At 36.5% G+C, this 14881-nt stretch overlaps 1 protein-coding gene across 1 annotated transcript in view; it reads right to left on the bottom strand.

Annotated features, from left to right (window-relative positions):
* Window positions 1-14881, bottom strand: part of SPMAP2L (sperm microtubule associated protein 2 like) — a 51771-nt gene that overhangs the window by 14360 nt on the left and 22530 nt on the right. The window contains exons 4-6 of the mRNA XM_019664356.1: window positions 13386-13514; window positions 11459-11596; window positions 5678-5792 (exon numbers count right to left, since the gene is read on the bottom strand). Of these exons, the coding sequence (XP_019519901.1) occupies window positions 5678-5792; window positions 11459-11596; window positions 13386-13514 (382 nt within the window). The remainder of the gene's footprint in view (window positions 1-5677; window positions 5793-11458; window positions 11597-13385; window positions 13515-14881) is intronic.

The following is a 14881-nucleotide window of genomic DNA, read 5'->3' as shown; positions in this document are numbered from 1 at the left end:
TTAAGTATCTTAAGTATTTTCTATGAATAAAGCCTTGTCTCCTATCAGGCTCTGAGAAATATATGGTAACCACTGCCTTCAATTAAGGCTTACAATAAAAAAGGAAATAAAACAGTCATTCATTAATGCAATTCATTAGACAAATATCATAATATAATCACTTATATTATGTAGGACACAACAAAGAATAATAAGATAATCTCTTTCCTTAAAGTAATTTTCTACTTAGAATAAACCATAGACCTCTAGGCAAATCATTAAGATGATTTGATACACATAAAAGAGAATAGATAAAATTATGAGCAATATCAGAGGAAGAGTGGAACAATCCAAGAAGGATTCTCTTTTCAGGGGTAAAGAGACATGAGATCAGACCTTGAAGGACAGATCAGATTTTGACGGCTCAGAGGGAGAAGGAAAGATACAGAGGATAAAGAAAGGAAGACAGACAGGAAAGTCTGAGCACAGAGGCAAGGGAACATAGGGCAGATTGTCTCTGCTTATGCGGCAAGATCAGAACTGTAAATGCATTTGTAACTAGATTAGATGTGGGGGGCACTCTTCATAGCCAGTAAAAAACCATCAAAAATTTTAATTAGAGAGGAAGCATGATCAGAGGTAGAGATTAACCTATCAGGAATGTGTCAGAAGGCCTGAAGCAGCCACATAAGAAGCTGGAAGGACAATAAGAAAGTTATGGCCAAAGGCAGAGAAATAAGGGTATATATACCCTACCTCATTCTAAAATATTTTTTAATGTTACAATATTTTAAGCAAAATGATACTTGTACAAGAATAGATCAAAGTAAATAGAGAATTCAGAAAAATAATCTAGTACAGTGACTCAGGTTTTTTTGGTCCAGAGCCCCTTTATACTCTTTAAAAGTTAACTGATGGTGCCCAAAGACTGAGACATGTAAGAAAATTTATCAATCTTAAAAAAAATAAATCCATTACATGTCACTATACATATTTTTATGACAAATAACTATATTTCCCCAAACAAAAAATTGTGAGAAAATTGGTATTTTACATTTTTGCAAATCTCCTTAATATCTGACTTAAGAGGACATTTGTTTTGGTTGAAGTGTATGAAGAAAATCCAGCCTCACACAGTAGTTATATAGAGATGCATATTAAACAGCCTTTTCACATGATTGTGCATATTCTTCTTTGATACTGCAATGAAACTTGACAAATGGTAGCTTCTTAAATATTAGCTGCAATGTACAATCTGAATGAAACTATGTCAAGGAACTTTTCACCGTCTATTACCTTAAAATCCATTGGTCTATCTTGCACATTGAATGAACCTTGTACTCTGGCATGATTTTGACCTTGCAGATTACTTAAAAGGATCTGGGAAACTTTATAAATAGTTAGGCTACATTTTTGAAAACCATTGCCCTTGTATCAATAACATTATGGTATATAATAACTCTAGCAGTGAATAAATAAAGGCTGGGGTAATAGAGGGGAGTCTTACCCCTATTTTATATAAAAATATACTTCAAAAGATTAAGGAATTAATTATTTGAAAAATAAAAATAAATTGCAAAAATATTGAGACATTTTTATTATAAAATTAATATTATGTAAAATAAATAATATCTAATGTTGGCAAGAGTGCAGTTTAAAAAGACAACCCAAATATTGTAAGTAAATATGTAAATAAAAATCACTTTTGTTGGAACACATTTTGGGATTTTATATGAATCACATCAAAAATGTTCACACACTTGATCCAGTAATTTTACTTCTACAATTTTTATTCTCAGAAAATAATCAGAGATTGAGAATGATGGAGGAGAGACATGTTGGTAGAATTCCCTCATAAATTAGTACAGCAAGTCAGACGAAGCCACGTGAGACATCCAGAGCACATGTGCGTAATACTAAGAGGTGTCTGTTAGATATAAAGTAAGAGTCTTAAAAGTCAAAATCTATCAAGAGTCAAAGACTTTAAAAACTTCAAACAGGTATATTAAGTCTGACTGAGTTAGAGCTCCTGACATCTGTTAAGTAGAGGCTAAGTGAGCTATGAAACCAACTCCTTTTCTAAGTTCTGTAGTCTTGACAAAGTTACCATAAAAAGAGACTCCTTATGACATTCAGAGAGGTAAAAGGACTTCCCACAGTTTATCCAAACTCTGGTGGCAAGTAACTCAAGTACCTGTGAGAGTAACTTGACTTCCTTTGTGAGCATGTGTTATTTTTAAATTCTGGGAAGATTTAAAATTAACTGTAAAAAAGCTAAGAGAATCAAAATCATAGAGTTAATACTTGAGTTAGGTATAAGTATGTGCAAGAATTGATAAGATTGGAATATGGACCAGGAAGTAGGTAGAATATTATAATAATGTTAGATTTCCTGACTTTGATAGTAGTATTCTGGTTATATAAGATAATGTCCTTGTTCTTAAGAAATACATATAGAAGTATTTAGGGAAAAAAGGGTACATGATATCTGTAACTTACTCTCAAAAATGATACACGATTCAAAAAAATTTAAATAAACACACACACATCACAGAGAAGAGAGAATGATAAAGCCAAAGGAAAAAATGTTAATTTTTGCAACTTTTCAGTAAATTTTAAATTATTAAAACAAAAAGTATATGTATACTATTAAAATCAAAAGTATGTACATGTTTAAGAGAATTTGGCCTATTAGAACAATAACCTTACAACTGCAATTTAAAATGTATATATAATTGAGGATGATTTAGAATTATGATATTAAGTTGAATTCTTAAGTCTATGTCATTCTTATGTTAAAAAACTTTAGGTTCACCATATTTATAAGTTTAATGTATTAGATTTTTTTTAAGAAAAAGATTTTTATTGGGGAATTGGGGAGGGGAACAGTGTTGGGGAATTGTGGAAGGGGAACATTGTGTTTTTCCAGGACCCATCAGCTCCAAGTCAAGTTGTTGTCCTTCAATCTTAGTTGTGGAGGGTGCAAGCTCAGCTCAAAGTCCAGGCGCCCTGATCAATCTTAGTGAAAGGGGGCATGGCCCACCATCCCATGTGGGAGTTGAACTGGTAACCTTGTTGCACACTGAGCCATCTGGTCGCCCGTGGGCAGCTGCTGCTGCTCAGCTCAAGGTGCTATGTTCAGTCTTAGTTGTGGGTGGGCGCAACCCACCATCCCACATGGGACTCCTACTGGAAAACCTTGCTGCTAAGAGCACGTGCTCTCACCATTGCAGTGGCAGCTCAGCTCGGGCGCAGCTCACTGGCCCATGTGGGACTAGAACTGGCGACCCTGTTGCTCAGAGCTCATGCTCTTAACCAACTGAGTCACTCGGCCGGCCTCTTAATGTATTATATTTTTAAATAATTATGTAATATTTGAGAAAGTTTTGTTTGTTAATGTACATGGATGAAATAAAATATTTTTAAAAAGATCAAATTTAATATATTTATAAATACAGGTTAAAGTACTTGAAGGTATTTAATTGTTTGAAAAAACAAACCAAACATTATTCAGGACTTCTAAAAATCATTGTTAAGAACTGTTAGAATTAGAGATAGAATAATAAAACTTCCAAGCTAAACTTAAATTTAAAGTCTAAGAAAGAAATAGAATTTTTTAAATTTGGAATATTTTAAATTGACTATTAGTTATTTAAATCAGGAACATACCTCTAAACTGTCTTTTCTGCATTCAAAAACCACGCTCAAGGATACCAAAAGACTTACATCATTGGGTGTGGCAGTTTTTTTCTTCTTAAGTGGCTATAAATTCTTTGCCACTTCTCTCATCAAAAGGTGGGGTTTGTGTACCTGCCCCCTTTAATCTGGCCAGACTCATAACGTTTAATCCACAGATTATGACTGCAGTGACATTGTATGACTTCCAAGGCCAAATCATAAAACAGCATACAGCTTCTACCTGGTTCTTTTGGAATGCTCATCCGTGGGAGCTCCGTTTTAGGATATTCCTTCTCAGAATACAGCTGCCATGCTGAAAGAGGTCTAAGCCACGTGGACAGGCCATATAAAGGTGCTCCTGTAGATATTCCCAACAGAGCCTAGCCTTCAAGTTATCCCAGTCTAAACACCATACATAGGTATTGTTAGGACTGAATGTTTATGTCCCCCTCACCCAAAACCCACATGTTGAAGCCCTAACCCCCAATATGATGGTATTAGGAGGTGGGGCCTTTGGGAGGTTTACATGAGGTCATGAAGATGGACCCCTCACAATGGGATTGGTTCCTTATGAGAGGAAGAGAGATCAGAACTCTCTCTGTGTGCTCACAAAGCAGGGGTCATGTGAGCACACAGCTAGATGGTGGCTGTCTACAGCTGGAAATAGGACCCTCACAAAGAAGAGAATATGCTGGTACTTTGACCTTGGATTTCTCAGACTCCAGAACTGTTGTTTAAGCCACCCAGTTATGGTGTTAAATTAGCAGCTTAAGATGGCTAAGACAGATGCAAAGGAGATTCCAGCCCCCGACCACTTCAGACACTTGAGTCATTAGAAATATCCCAGCTGAGGCCCCAGACACCATGGAGCAGAAACAAACCTGTTTGCCCTGTCAGAATTTCTGACTCATAAAATCCTTGAGCATAATAAAATGGTGGTTGTTTTACCTCACTAAGTTTGGGGGTGGTTTGGTTATGAAGCAACAGATAACCAGATCAGAACTTTAAGGATAAGTTCTCTGTATTGGTTTTAGGTTATCTAGAATTTGTTTCCTGAGCTGATTAGATTTAAAGGTATTAATGATATTGCCAACAATTTAAAAAAAAAAAAGGACACTGGTTGTCCATGTCACCCAGTGGCAAAACAGAAGGCAAGACTGGGTGATAAGCAGCAGAGAACATTTTAGTAAAATAAAGAAGCATAGAGGGGTTCGTTGGTTGCTACTAAGCGCACTTGAGAAGTTGAGGAAAGACAGGATCAGCCCCAGCCTTTCAATTCCCACCTTAAGGTGTGGGTAGGAGACCAGAAAGTTTTTGTGATTTGCCTAAAAGAAACCCTTATCTTCTATGGTTACAGGGCTGAAAATTCTGAAAACCAAACCCAAAATCTAATTCCACAAGTGGATGAATTACAGTGAAAATTGAATTCCCAAACTTGTATGGTCTCCTATATTAAAGTTAGGGCAATGATCAGGAAGTAATGGGACCTTGAAAATTAGAATGGGGACACATGTGCAGATTCCAATGAACCCCTAAATACTTTAAATCCCTAAATACTGCAGAGCCTTCCTTACCAATTGAATCAGCTCTTCCTCCCCTGTCTGAAGAGGTTAGACTCCCCTTGCTTGAAGAAACTGTAATGCTTCCCCTGAAGTAAATACCTTCCAGGGAGCTGCTGACCTACCACCACTACTGTACATCTCATCACTTCTAGATCTATAACCAGACCCAAGTTCTAGGTGCCATAACAGCCTTCCGTACACTTCTCCATCAGCACCTCTAATTGCTTAAGTTCTAATTCTATATTACTCATAGTGGTTCTGGTTCTCTGATCAAATCCTGACTGATACATGAGGCACACAGGAGGTAGTCAGAAAAGTTCATTTGATGAGAAGAGAAAATAAAGAGGAAGAAAAGGGAAATACACACCTAGAAATAAAAGGGGAGCATGTTATAGTTACAAACATGTTACATGGTACAAAGTCAATCAGGAACTGTTTCTTTCAATGGATCCACTTACACTTTTTGGAGGAACATAGTTTGGATTTGCGCCTTTGGCTTTTGAGAGTTGTAATATCCGGGGAGAAGGAGCAGAGATTTGAAGAGAATCTCTCATTAAGTAATCATTGAAGAACCTATGTGCAAATGGAATATAAAATATTATAATCATTGAAGGAATAAAAACTGCATTTTTCATTGCTATAATCAACCTCCAAACAAATATATATGGCTGTCAGAAAAGTCATGACTCATTTTTGCAACAAAAAACAGAAAAAATATGTCATAACTTTTCTGACAACCCAATATATATACACATGGAGATATATATATATATATATATATATATATATATATCTTCTATGTTAGAAGCCTCTTTTTCCATAATTATTAGACTGGTGTTTCTCAAAAAAATTTTTACTGTGATCCACAATAAGTACATTTTATATTGTGATATAGTATAGATAAATCTGTGTATCTGAAACAAAATTATCATGAAACAATGATTGCCCTACACAATGTATTCAGATTTTTAAAATATCATTAAAAGAAAATCTGGAATTGATTTCATGATTCACTGATGGGTTGAGACCTACAGTTTAAAAAGCATTATTATTAGCTGTAATAATTTTTATGTGGATGCCTTAAGATTTTCTGTATAAAAAAACAATCACATTATCTATGAATAGTTAGTTTCACTTCGTCCTTTCCAACCTGAATGCCTTTTCTTTTTTTTCTTGCCTAATTTCCCTGACTAGAATCTACAGCATGATGATGAATAGAAGTGGTTAGAGCTGACATCCTTGTATTATTCCTGATCTTAGGAGGAAAGCATTTAGTCTGTCACCATTAATTATGATTTAGCTGTGGGGTTTTAGCAGATGCCTTTTAACAAGCTGAGGAAGTTCCCTTCTATACCTAATTTGTTGAGCATTTTTATCATGAAAGTGCGTTGAATTTTGTCAAATGCTTTTTCTGAATCTATTGAGATGATCATGTGGTTTTTGTTTTTTATTCTATTAATTTGATGTATTACATTCATTTTAATATGGTGAATCCAATATATTCTTGTGTTCCTGGGATAAAGCCAATTTGCTTATGCTGTATAATTTTTTTATATGTTGTTGGATTTGGATTCCTAGTATTTTGGTGTGGATTGTTGCATGTATATTTAGATTTGTTTTAGTAATATTTTGGTATGGATTGTTACATATATATTTGTAAGAAATATTGTCTGTCATTCTCTTGTCTTGTAATGGCCTTTTCTGGTTTTGGTATCGGGGTAACATAGAACTCATGGAATGAGTTGGGAAGTGTCCCATTTTTTTGAAGAGTCTGAAGGATTGACATTAATTCTTCTCTAAACATATCATAAAATTCATCAATGAAGATACCTGGTCCTGAGCAGTTCATGGAAAAATTTTTAAATTATTAATTCAATTTCTTTACTTGTTATAGGTCTGTTAGGTTTTATTATTGAATCAATCTCAGTAGTTTGTCTTTCTAGAAATTTGTCCATTTCATTTACAATGTTTAATTTGTTGGACATACAATTGCTCATAGTAACCCCTTACAATCCATTTTTATTTCTATAAGGTCGGTAGTAATGACCCTTCTTTTGTAAATGACCCTTAGAACGGTCCCCTCTTTCTTTCCTGAATTTAGTAATTTGAGTCTTCTTTTTGTCTTGGTCAGTCTAGCCAAAGGTTTGTTTTGTTGATCTTTTCGAAGGACCAACTTTTGGTTTTGTTGATTTTTTGTTTTTCAAAATTCTATTTCATTTATTTCCACTCTAATCTTTATTATTTCCTTCTTTCAGTTTGTTTTAAATTAGTTTGCTTTTCTATTTGCAATTTCTTAAGATAGATTAGATTATAATTTCAGATCTTTTTTCTTTTTTATGTAGGCATTTATGGCTAAAATTTCCCACTACTTTAGGTGCATAAGTTTTCATATTTTGTTTTCATTTTTATTAATATTAAAGTGATTTTTTTTCTTTGACCCACTGTTGTCTTTCCCTGTGATTTCTTCTTTGACCCATTGTTTATTTAGGAATGTATTTAATTTCAGATTTTTTTTTTAAGTTTCCAAATTTCCTTCTGCTATTGGTTTCCAATTTCATTTCATTGGTGGTCAGCAAACTAATTTTATATTAATTCAATTCTTTTAAATTTATTGAGACTTGTTTTATGACTTAATACATGATCTATCATAGAGAATGTTCCATTTGAGAAAAATGTATATTCTGCTATTGTTGGGTGGCATGTTCCATAAACATCTGTTAGGTATAGTTGCTTCATAATGTTGTTCACACATTTTATTTCCTTGTTGATAATCTGCTTGTTATTCTTCCCATTACTGAAAGTGGGGTATTGAAGAATCCAACTATTATTGTTGACTTGCCTATTTCTTCAATTCTATCAGGTTTGTTTCATCTACTTTGGGGCTCTGTTGTTAGGTGCATATATGTTTATAATTGATATATGTCCATAATGAAGTGACCATTTTATTATTATAAAGTGTCCTTCTTTGGGGCCGGCCAAGTGGTATGTTGGTTAGGAGTTGGCTTGGGATGCCAGCTCTGAGCAGCAGGGCCCCAGTTCGGATCCCACATGGGGGCTAGTGATGCTGCGCCCTCTACAGCTAAAATGGTGAACAACAGCTCAATCTGGAGCTGGGCTGCCGTGAGTGGCTGGTGACAGCGTAGGCTGCAGTGGGGCTGGCCGGCAGTGGGCGTGAGCATTCGTGAGTCACTGTGAGCAGCCATCCAATGGCTGGCAAGCAACTGCCTCAGCCAGGAAGAGCGCAATGATAATACCAACATGGGCCAGTGAAGCGACATCCACCACAACTAGACTGAAGAACAAAAGGACAGCAACTTGTCTGTTCCCCTTCCCTGATTTCCCAATGCTGTTTCCCTCCCCCAATTCCCCAATAAAATCTTTTTTAAAAATTTAAAAAATAAAATAAAGTGTCCTTCTTTGTCTTTGTATTTACCTATGTAGTTAACTCTGTTAATGCCCTTTGTTTCTTCATGTGAATTTTATTATATTTTTTTTATTTTTTATTTTTATTTTTTTAGATTTTTATTGGGGAATTGGGGGATGAGAACAGCACTGGGGAATTGGGGGAAGGGGAACAGAAAAGTTGCTGTTGTTTTGTTCTTCAGTCTAGTTGTGGAGGACGTTGCTTCACTGGCCCAAGTTGGCACCATCATTGCGCTCTTCCCAGGCGAGGCAGATCAGTCGCTGGCTTCTGGACAGCCGCTCACTGCGGTTGCTGGCCGCTCACACTGGTTGCTGGCTACACACGGTAGCCCATGGCAACCCACTGCCACAGGGGCTGCAGCCTACGCCGTCGCCGGCGACTCACGGCAGCCCAGCTCCAAGTTGAGCTGTTGTTCAGCATCTTAGCTGTAGAGGGCAGTGTCACTGGCCCTCATATGTGGGATCCAAAATGGGGCCCTCTGGCATCCCAAGCCAGCTCTTAACCAATGCACCACTCAGCCGGACCTCTTCATGTGAATTTTAGTTATTGCCTAGTGTCCTTTTGTTTTAACCTGAAGGACTCCTTTTAGTATTTATTGTAAAGCAAGTCTGCTGGCAATGAATTTTGTTTTTATTTTCTTGACATGTCTTCATTTCTCCATTTTTTGAAGGATAGTTTTGTTAGATAGAGTATTCTTAGCTAACATTGTTTTTCTTTCAGTGTTAAATATGTCATCCCACTGCCTTCTTGCCTCTATGGTTTTTGATGAGAAATCACCTGTTATTCTAATTGCAGAACATTTGTATGTAATGAGTCACTTCCCTCTTGCTTCTTTCAAGACTCTCTTTTTGTCTTTGGCTGTGGAAAGTTTGATTATGACGTGTCAAGTTATAGATTTCTTTGAGTCTATCATGTTGGAGTTTTTTAGTTTCTTGGATGTGTATATTGTTTTTCATCCAATTTGGGAAGCTTTGGACATGATTTCTTTAAATATTCCTTCTGCCTCTTTGTCTTTCTCCTCTTTATGAGGTTACCATCATGGATATGTTGATACTCTTGAGTATGTTCCCCAGGTCTATGAGGGTTTGTTCACTTTATTTCATTCTTTCTTTTCTTCAGACTTGATCATCTCAATTAACCTATTTTTAAGTTGGTTAATTCTTTCTTCTGATTGCTCAAATCTGCTCTTGAGCCCTTCTAGTGAATCAGCTAAACTATATGCCACGAAGTTCATGCAGTACACATGCTGGTGAGTCCTGTGTCTTCACTAAGCACTTGCATTTCCCTACTGCTGCCCTCACCACCACCCCTGCCACACACACACACACACACACACACACACACACACACACACACACACACAATTCTAACAAGCTTGCTTATCTGTTTCCAGTGCACAGAAAATCAGAAAAGACGCTGGTTATAGACTATTCCCCCCAACAAAACGTTTCAACACTCAAAGGGGTTTCACTTATATGAAACATCAAACTTAGGTATCTGAAAAAGTGGTGACAGATAAATAAAGTATTCCTCTGATATATACAGAGGGTGCCAAAAAAATGTATATAAATTTTAAGAAAGGAAAAAACTGTATTAAAATTGTAATACTCAATATATACCGATAACAAAAGATGAATACAAGTCATGTGTATATTCATACATGTTTTCGGCACCCCCAGTATAGATCAAATATGTAACAAATTTATAAGTATATTTTAAGTAAATTAGCAAATTTTTTTTAATGAAATGATAAGCAAAGTGAGAAATTTTAAGGGAGAAATTAGGCTTCTTTTGCTGGATTCTAACATGGAAAAAGACTTAAGTTGTCCAGTTCAACCTCTCTCTGAATGAGGCAATCTTTACTAAAAATCCATGTAAAGTCATCATTCCAGCCTGTGCTTGAGCAATTTCAGGAATTGGGGTGGAATGACAGTTGACATTTCCTGATAAATGTTTCCTTTACTGGATAGGTAGCTAGTCAGAAAGATTTTCTTACACTTAGCTGACATCTGCTGCTCTATAACTTCCTTATTCTACTTCTAGGATCAATATAAAGTAATTTTACTTCCACCTCCTCTTCCTCTTTCAGATGCTGACCCTTTAAACATTTGAACACAGCTATCACTGCTTCCTTGGTCTCTTCCCTAAGCTAAATATGTTCTTTATCTTAACTATTATTCATATAACACAGTTTCCCAAAAACTCAACATCTCATTCATCTCTTTCTGAATAGTCTCAAATTTATTATCAGTTTCTTAAGGTATAACATCCATAAATGGACACATACACCTAATGTGTTCTGACTAAACTAGCATACAGTAGTACTATCACCTTTCTGTAATTGTACACTGTACATATTCCACTAATGCAATCTAATATTTATCCAACAACTACACCACAATTGTAGCTCCCATGTGGAAGATATCACCTAAGGTATCTTTTAAAGACAAGGAGAAATTCAGCATTCAAAGCAAAAGGAAGATCATGTGCAAAGTCACAGAGGTATAAGAGAACATCAAGTTCTATGAATTGCAAAAATCTATAATTTTTTATTTGCATATTTCATTTTAATTAGTCAACAATGATAAGTTTAATGAGAATTTTAACTTCACCATAATTTGAGTCAAATGTAATTATTGATGAAGATCTTCTGATTACCTATAATTGCTGAAAAATTTTTATTTTTTAGCCTGATCCATTGAAACACAAGTGGACTTTTAGGTTATGAAACTGCATATACTAACACACAAATAAAAATATTCTGACATTAAACCAAATGAGAGTAGAATTTATGGAGACTCTCAAGGTACTCTACCTATTTAATAGATGCACTTTCTTGAATCTGTTGGGCTGTGCCAGCTTCTGGATCTTTTCGGAAGGTTTTCTAAACAGTACAGTAGAGGGGATCTCCCAGATTACAGACTCTCTACCACAGCTGTAATAATATTGAGCCCTGCAAGTTGTAGAAGAGAAAAGAAGTGAGTAAAACAAGCATCAATTCAAATTATCATAGTAATTTCCAACATTGACCCCCAGGTCTAGGGGAGTGGGCATGACAGTTCACCTCTTTACTGCTGAGCTATTAAGAGGAAAATAAGAGAATGTGTGAACAATTTTATGCTAACAAATTTTAAAACTTAGATGAAATGGATAAATTCTTTGAAAGACACACAATACCTCTGCTCATTCAGAAAGAAATAATCTAAATAGCCCTTGTCAAGAGTTTAGCTAAGCTACTCCATAGTACTGCAGCTTTGGCATTCATTTTATTTGGCCAAGCAGCCTGCAGTGAGACACTGATACTACTCCCTTATGCAAGCACATGCCTTAAATAGCTCACTAAGTCACAAGTAAATGCTAGTTCCCGATATGACTTCACCCAACAGCCCTTGGACCAACAGTCTCCCCTGACTCCCAATGCCTTCCCCTTATGTGCCCCTTAAATAAGAGCCCTGAAGAACTAATCTAAATCCCACTCTTTTGGTTTGAATTGACCAATCTGGCCATAGCCCAGAAACCCCAAAGCACTCTACCAATAGACCCTTATAAAAGCCTGTGTCCCAGGTTCTGTCTCTGTCTGTCTGAAACTCTTCCTTGACCTGATCTTGAGGCATGCTAGGTACTTCCTCTAGGACCTGTGAGTAATAAACTTGTCAATTTTATTTTCCTTTATGGTTTATTATTGTACTGCAGTTCACCATCCAGCACCCTGTGCTCCACTTAACAAATGTTAATTTGACAAATTCATAATAGCCTTATATCTATTAAGTAAATTGAATTTAAAGTTGAAAGCCTTCCCACCAAAAAACTCCAGGCCCAGATGATTTTATTGGTGGAATTCTATCAAATATTTAAAGAAGAAATCAATATCAATTCTATACATTTTCCAGTTGCTTCTGTGAGGACAGCATTACCACAAAGACATTACAAGAAAACTGCAGATCAATATCCCTCGATAACATAGATGCAAAAATTCTAAAGTTCTATTGGAACACAGACATGTCTGTTTGCATATGTCTGTGGCAGCTTTCCTGTTTTAATGGCTGAGTTGGGTAGTTGCAACAGAGATTTTTGTGGCCAACTTTGTATCTGGCCCCTTCCAGAAAAAGTGTTGACTCTTGACTAAAGTTATATATTGAAAGAGATAGAGAAATGGCCACCTCAATTATCCTGAAAACCAAACTTCAGATAAATAATAGTATTTTCACCTTTTTCTTTACTTTGATCTCCCTCACTGCCTGTTCCTGTCCCCTGCCTATCCCATCCCCAAAGTCTTTCCTCAAAGAGCCAACCAGCAGAAAGCCTAGTCAACAAACATGTGCTAAAAACAAATTGGCAATGGGCATCAAGTGCTTTTAGATGCCCTAATAAACTCATGGTAATCGAGCCCATGGGTGGTATATAGAATTCATAGTTTCATGCACAAATAAGTTCATCCACAACAGTGCTATACATGGTATATATCCTTGCATAACACCCTTACTTCATTAAAAAAATATAAATCCTGATAAGTGCAAAAGACATTATAAGACACAAAACAAGTCTGCAATAGCTAAATATATCCAGATCTTGGGCTGGAAAATTTCACGATAGCATCAGATTGGAAACAGATATAGAATCCCTAATCCTCAATAAATTTTGACTACAGGACTATTTATGGCTTGTAGATAAAAAGGCTGGGTTCTGTGTTCATTTTCCCTAGAGACTCCTGATAAAATAACCTAATAACATACAATACTAACCTGTTAGGTACATATTGGTAGGAGACTTTCTTGGGCTCTGCAAGGTTCTCAAGTCTTTTGGTCAGCTGAGCCTTGAAAACACTCTGGGACACAGGGCATATAGGATCTTGATTTCCCCAATACAGTTTTCTGTTTAAAAGCAGAAAATATAAAATGGTAAGAAATTTACTGTTAGTCGACATCTTAGAAATGGCTCTTGATGGCTTCTCTACTGATTTTACTTCAGTTTAAGAACTATCTCTATTACAGAACTTTAAAAATTTTCAGGTATCAGAAGCAGATAAGCTACTTACACAAGTTAAAATACAATAAGACTCTTTTATTTGCTATCCTAAAATGTGGTTACCAAAAATGAACCTACTAGAGATAGTTCTGTGTCTGCCATCATGTAATTGACACTATAATTTACAGTCAGGTTAACATAAAATGGGCATATCACCTCTCTATGCTGTGCTCTCACTTTGGGTGATGCACGGTACCAGGTGGTCAGAAAATAAAAGAGTAATAGAGTAATATTAGTAGCTATCATTTGTGGGCCAGGCACTGGGCTAAGTGCTTTAGAGACATCAGATTATTTAGTCTCCACAGCCCTGCAAAATAGGTACGATTACTGTGCAGGGGTGAAGAGAAAAGGAGGGATCAGTCCAGGGTTAAGCTTACAAGGCTTCATGGAAGAAAGTAGAAGGCACAGAACGCCAGAAATGAGGCACATTCCACGTTGTGGTAGCCATGAGAAATGGGAATAACCAAGTATTGTGCCAGGCGTGTTTGGCCAGAAGCAAAAAGTCACGTTGGAGTAACTAAGTAACATTGCTGGTATGGGTGGGGAAGGCAGAAGAAGGCCTTGAAGGCCTGGCCAAGGAGTCAGAAAAAGGCACCTCAGTAACCTGACTGCACACAACTGCATTTGCCAGCTAATTGAGCTTATCCCTTTAAAAAGCCCCAGTCATTGTTCTTTTTTCTAATTTTGTCTGTATTTTTGTATAATCTTTCTGTTTCTACTTCATAAGCATCAGCGAGTCACTATTAGAAATGTTTATTAATCAATCAAGTATCCTTACCCCCTACACTCTGCTGACTCCTTTTCCTAACTGTGACTCAGACCTGTTGACCTGGTCGTCCCTGTTGCTGTCTCCCTTGTCCAGGTCCCATCATCCACACGCCTTTCTCCACACCACTGCAGGAGTGATCTTTCTAAACTCCAAGCTGATCAAGTCATTTCCTTGTATAAGACACTAAAAAGGTTTCCATTCATTTTAGAATTAAGTCCCAACTCCTCATTGTGGCTTACAGGGCCCTCCACAGTTTTGACAAAGAGCACCTGCCTCTCCAGCCTATATATGCGCCTAAGAGAGAGATTGTGTCTTAATCTTTTAGAGATTTCCCCTTGCATAGTTTAGTGCTGTAAACAACAGGTGCTCAATTGTGGCTTGATGAATGAACAAATGGTGAAAACTGGGGACTCACCTGATGGTGACGTGAAGCAGAGATTTGAG

The sequence above is a fragment of the Hipposideros armiger genome, unplaced genomic scaffold (assembly GCF_001890085.2).
Source record: "Hipposideros armiger isolate ML-2016 unplaced genomic scaffold, ASM189008v1 scaffold_420, whole genome shotgun sequence".
NCBI classification, from domain to species: domain Eukaryota; kingdom Metazoa; phylum Chordata; class Mammalia; order Chiroptera; family Hipposideridae; genus Hipposideros; species Hipposideros armiger.
This window is presented reverse-complemented; position numbering and strand designations above follow the sequence as displayed.